Below are 5,621 nucleotides of genomic sequence, written 5' to 3'. Positions count from 1 at the left end.
CGTGACTCATCTATGTGCCTCAACTAGAGATGAGAAAATAAAGGAGAGAAGGATAATCCAAATAATGAATTGGGTATTTAGTTAAGGAAAAATCCTTGCCCGCTCTATCAAGGAACTACACAATCGTCAATGACCAAAAATATCTACCCTGATTTATGCCTTCATTGTTTTCCAATATTTTATGGACACCATTCATATTTCTCGATGTTTATTGGAATCCTAATACGAGTTTAAAGTCAACTCAATTAGTCAAATTTGATCAAAATTAAGTCATGGAATTAACAAAGTTAGAATATTTTGAGGTTCAATATCAAACAATTATCCTATATCAGATGTGAATAACAAGAGGTACATAAGGGAAGATATGCAAATCCAAAACAAGGGAAAGAAAGAAAGATGGAAAGATACCATTAAAAATAAAAAATAAAAAATAAAAATTGGAAAGAATAAGAAGAGCATTCGAACGGTCCATAGGTGTAGATAGACCATTGCAATTAAGTGGGACCCATTTCTGGTCATCCGACCATCCCATGTGCGCAATGTGCAGCCATGCAGGACTTGTTTCCCTTAACTTTAAAACCGTTTTCACGCTCTATAAAACTCTCTTTTTCTTTTTTCCTTTTTCATTTATTTTTTAATTCTTATTTTTCTTTTCAATTATTATTATCTCATTCTCTGGTTTTTGTTTTGTCGTCACTCTCGCCAAAGCCTTTTCAATTTCTTATTAGAAATTTAGAATTTAGAAATGAATAAAAATTTATATAGAAATAAAAATAATATTTTGATTCCCCCCAGGGCCAACCAGGCCCCAGCCTTTTATCTTAATCTAATTTCTCTTTTATTTATTAAATTTATCTCAGTTTCCAAAACGGTTTTCTTTCCCTCTTTTTTTCTTCTTCCCTCCCCACCTTCTTCAAGTCTTTAGTGTGTGATCGCTTTTCATTGAGAGTGCTAAGTGGACTTCTCTGTCTCTCTCTCTGCTCTGCTCTGCGCTGCGCTGCGCTCGATCGTTTTTACTTCATTAGGGTTTGTGTGGTACCTGCTGTTGCTTGCTGCTTCTGACTTCTACTTTGTTTTGGAGGATTGGGGTTAAGAGGGGTGGGGGCCTTTGGGTATTGGTTAGTTAAGGGGAGATGGAGAGGAAGCAAGGTTTCTTCTCGGCGCTGAAGAACGAGGTGGTGAGAGGGTTGTCGCCGGCGAGGTCCAGAACGAGAAGCCCAGCCAGGAGTGGCTCTCCCATGTCGGGGTTGCTCCGGCGTAGGAAGCAGCATGTATCGCGTCCCCCAGAGACGCTGATTGCAAGATCTGGAAGCCTGAGGCCTCCGGGGGAGACGTTGACGCCGTTGATGGAGGGACCTGATCCTGAAGGATGCGATGGCGGAGGGGATTCCAAGAGGGAAGGGTGGGGACATTGGATGATTGGCCAACTCTCTCGCGCACCCTCCGTTTCTTCCTCTCCTTACAATCGATCAGATCTTAGGCTTCTGCTCGGTGTAATGGGCGCACCTCTCGCCCCCGTGCACGTTTGCTCTACCGACCCTTTGCCTCACCTAAGCATCAAAGACACTCCCATCGTGAGTCCCTCTTCCCTCTCTCTGGTTCTTTCTTTTTCTGTTTTTGGGGTTTGCTTTGATTTACAGAAAGAAACTGTTCTTCCTGGATTTTTCTTATTTGCTTTTAACCCTGTTTTTGTAATCGTTATTTGGGACCCCAGAAGGGTGTGTTGCTGGTTAGTTTCTTTATTCGGAATTTCATAGCTTTGGGTTCGGATTCATGTAGAATAATGTTTTTCTTTTTTTCAGTGAGACGTTCACGCGGAGACGCTTGTTCTATTTCGTTCTTCTCTTAATTCTCGCTTTACCAATATTCTTTAGTTGCGAGTATTTCTGTTACTCTTGCTCGTTCGTAGGTAGTTTCAGTTTAAGTCATAGATGCAAATGGGTAGCCAGGTTTCTCTGTCGAATCAATTTTAGCGGGATTAAAGAATCGTATGCTAGTTGTTCTTATGTGGGTTTTCTCCTCTTGTTCTGCAATTTATTGCAGTCCTATTTATTTGACTTCCCTTCTGGTATGTTAGGAAACTTCGTCTGCTCAGTACATATTGCAGCAGTACATGGCTGCTTCCGGAGGGCAAAAGCTTCGGAACTCTATCCGCAATGCCTATGCCATGGGGAAGTTGAAAATGGTAGCCTCAGAATTCGAGACGGCCACCAAAGTTGTGAAGAATCGGAATGCATCCCGAGCAGCTGAATCAGGTGGGTTTGTCCTGTGGCAGATGAATCCTGACATGTGGTATGTGGAACTCGCGGTTGGTGGTAGCAAGGTTCATGCTGGCTGCAATGGAAAGCTCGTTTGGAGGCATACCCCCTGGCTTGGTGCACATGCTGCAAAAGGCCCTGTTAGACCTCTACGCCGTGCACTACAGGTGAAGTTGGGGCTATGTTGGTTCACCTCTTCTGCTTTAACTGTAGTTTGATTTTGTTGTTAGCCAATTCATCATTTTCCTAATGTGGCTTTTTTCATTATTTTGCAGGGTCTTGATCCCAGAACCACTGCTAGCATGTTTGCGGATGCTCGGTGCATTGGAGAGAAGAGGATTAATGGAGAGGATTGCTTCATCCTCAAGCTATGTGCAGATCCGCAAACATTGAAAGCAAGGAGTGAAGGTCCAGCAGAGATCATAAGGCATGTCTTGTTTGGCTACTTCAGCCAGAGAACGGGCCTTCTTGTACACATGGAAGACTCTCATCTCACCCGCATCCAGTCCAATGGAGGTGACACTGTGTACTGGGAAACTACCTTTAATACCTTCCTTGATGATTATAGACCCATTGAAGGGATCATGATTGCCCACTCAGGCCGGTCGGTGGTGACTCTGTTTAGGTTTGGGGAGATGGCGATGAGTCATACTAAGACGAGGATGGAAGAGGCATGGAGTATCGAGGAAGTAGCTTTTAATGTCCCTGGCCTATCACTAGACTGTTTCATTCCACCTGCAGATATAAGAGGTGGGTCTGTAAGTGAAACGTGTGAGCTCCCTAAGAGTGAGAGGGGGAAGGCCTTGGCAGTAGCTGCTCATCGAGCCAAAGTTGCTGCTTTGGAGAAATCTCATGCTAGCAACCATGACAACATTAAGTGGAAGATGGAAGTCCTCTAACACGATGTAGGAACTGATCTGGGCAAGCTTGTTCATAAGATACTGAGTTTTAACAGACTTGACTGATTTTAGGAAGAGGTGGTGGTGGTGGTGGTAAAATAGTATAGTAGGAACTAAGCTGATCCAAAAATTTTGGAGTTGGGGGATGCTTATAGCTGTAAATAGAGGATAATTATTCACACATTCACTGGCCTTATTCAGAAATAGGGCCTGAGTGAATTTTTATACTCTCTATACAGAGTAGGAGTTTGGGTTTCTTCTTTGTTTTCCACCAGTGGAGATAGAGCAGATAAAGGTTTGTTTTTTCACCTTACCTTCCATGCAAGACGGATCATGGTATTTCTTTGATAGGTCAGAGAAGAATCACTAACCTTCCAATATTCTACTAATTTTCTTGCCTGAAAATGTAACTGATGTCAGTGGTGATGAAGAATTCAGCTGCTGGCTTTCATGGGCTTGATACTGATGTTGTTTATTGGGTCTTAAGATTTGTTTCTGTGCTTGGATTTGTGTCTAGTGTTGGTGTGTTTGATTGATGTAGAAGTTTTTGGGTGTTGGGGAAAGAAAAGGGAGGGGGGGGGGGGTTCTGTTCTGAGTTGTGAGATAGAAACCCAATTTTTCTTACTGTAATTGAAATGTTGAAGTGTCAGATCGGGCCTTATTGTTTATGGATTGTTCAGTGCTGTTGAAAGAAGGATGTAAACAGAACTTTGTCTTTCCATCAGATATTAAATGCTTATAATATATGGATGTATCATTTATCTTCTCTTCTTTCTTAGGCCATTTGCCAATTTGTTCATTCCAGCTTCACTGAATCTTGAAATTTCTAAGAAAAGGAACAGAATGTGGAGAAGACTTCTAGTATTTAGTCTTTTTGTAGTAGTGAATGTGAAGACTTATTTGGTACCGTTTTTTCTTGTAGTAACCTCTTTATCTCTTTAGTCTTTATACTGATGTATGACAGGCTCTAGTGTTGGATTTTTTAGGAAAGCTCAATGGGAGTGTGGGGTTGGGTTATCTCCAATCAGGACCTCAGGTGGGTTTGTGGAATGTGGGACCCGAACATTGTGCTTTTCCTTTCCCACCATTCTTTCCTTCCCCTAGGGAGGCGCAAGACCAATTGGATTAATCTATCTCTGCACTGAGAGAGAAAGAGGGAGATGCATTCTTTTGGGGCGAGAGTTGTGTGAGAATTATCATTGCAGGAGGCACGGGGTAAAAGCTGGTAGGACCATATGTGTTTACATTTACCTTCTTTTGCAGAGATTGTCTTTCTCCCACTAAAGCCCGTCACTTAGGTTTTCATCGACTACTTGTTTAATATTTAGGGTTATATTTATTGTAGGAGGAAGTTTCCTCTCTCCAAGTCCATGATTCCCTGGCTCCCTGTGTTGTCCAATATCTTTAGGTTTTAGGCGCACACCAAAACCTTACTTCCATGTTTGCATGGATTGCAACAACTATATATCAAATAATCTAATTTGGCTCTTTGAGAGGGACTGTTGGGAATTGAAGTATTTATCTCTAAAGCTTAAATTATTAGGTAGAACTATTACGTAGAGAGGCCAACTAGTATATGAAGTCATTCAAGGTCTCAGAATCATATGATATGGGATTAATTCCCACCATTGGGTGCATCGGAGTTTGAATTCAATTATTAAAGGAAAAACACAAAATATTAAGCCCACTGTGAACTGTGAAGAGTTGAATCCTTTCTTATAAAATATGTTTTGTCAATTTTCTCCATTTTTATACTTAAAATCAGATGAGAATTTTTGGTATTTTTGTTGACTTTGGAAGGCCCTTATCTGGTTTCTCTAATTTTGTAATAGCTTTATTTGAAATGTATTTTCCTCTTGTTTTTGTAGAATATATGTAGTTACCCTCTCACCATCGGTTCTTTCCTTCACCCCATTTCGGGGCATGAGTGATAGTGGCCAAAGGAAACTTCCTATTTTTTAAATAGGGAAAAGTTCTTCATATTGTGGGTATAATAAGAATCTCCCATGTCACACCAATGGCAGCATGCGTGGGAGGCCGTGGGGATCTTTTTTCCTTTTATAAATAGATAATTTAATGTTCTCATAGTAGGGTTACTTTGGATTAGAACATCTTGAGTGATTCGAATTTTCAATTTTTATGAAGCTCCGAGTTCCAATATGAGGTGATTAAAAAAAATTAGTTACATAGATGAAAGTTGATTTAGAAAGTCTTCTAATATTTTTATTAGTAGGTCCTAGATAACTACCATAGTAAATTCCATGCAGCTGTATTAATAATTTGCTAGATTAAAGTCAAGAAGAGAGTAACCTAAGGGATGTGTGGGGGGAGCTAAATATGGGATGAAGAATATGATATTCAACTTTGAGAGAGGGTTCGCCACGATGATACTATGGGAAGAAATCTGCATGCCACACTAATGGAGCCTACATATTCAAAGTAGGAGAGAGAAAGTAATCAAAAA

General features: G+C 40.8%; 1 protein-coding gene across 1 annotated transcript; it reads left to right on the top strand.

The window, feature by feature from the left end:
* The first annotated feature begins 1,089 nt into the window (after window positions 1-1,089).
* LOC122662454 lies at window positions 1,090-3,881 on the top strand. Its single transcript, XM_043858088.1, has 3 exons — window positions 1,090-1,574; window positions 2,078-2,425; window positions 2,534-3,881. Exons 1-3 carry the CDS (start codon window positions 1,134-1,136, stop codon window positions 3,155-3,157), a joined length of 1,413 nt encoding a protein of 470 aa, XP_043714023.1. The 5' UTR covers window positions 1,090-1,133; the 3' UTR covers window positions 3,158-3,881.
* Window positions 3,882-5,621: the final 1,740 nt, after the last annotated feature.

This window comes from Telopea speciosissima, chromosome 5 (genome assembly GCF_018873765.1).
Source record: "Telopea speciosissima isolate NSW1024214 ecotype Mountain lineage chromosome 5, Tspe_v1, whole genome shotgun sequence".
Taxonomy (NCBI): Eukaryota; Viridiplantae; Streptophyta; class Magnoliopsida; order Proteales; family Proteaceae; genus Telopea; species Telopea speciosissima.
This window is presented reverse-complemented; position numbering and strand designations above follow the sequence as displayed.

Bases quoted from the DNA above. Each gene is read 5' to 3' on its own strand.
- LOC122662454 (XM_043858088.1), top strand. From the start codon at position 1,134: ATGGAGAGGAAGCAAGGTTTCTTCTCGGCGCTGAAGAACGAGGTGGTG. The intron at 1,575-2,077 runs GTGAGTCCCTCT...CTGGTATGTTAG, and splicing joins GCATCAAAGACACTCCCATC to GAAACTTCGTCTGCTCAGTA. The intron at 2,426-2,533 runs GTGAAGTTGGGG...ATTATTTTGCAG, and splicing joins CTCTACGCCGTGCACTACAG to GGTCTTGATCCCAGAACCAC.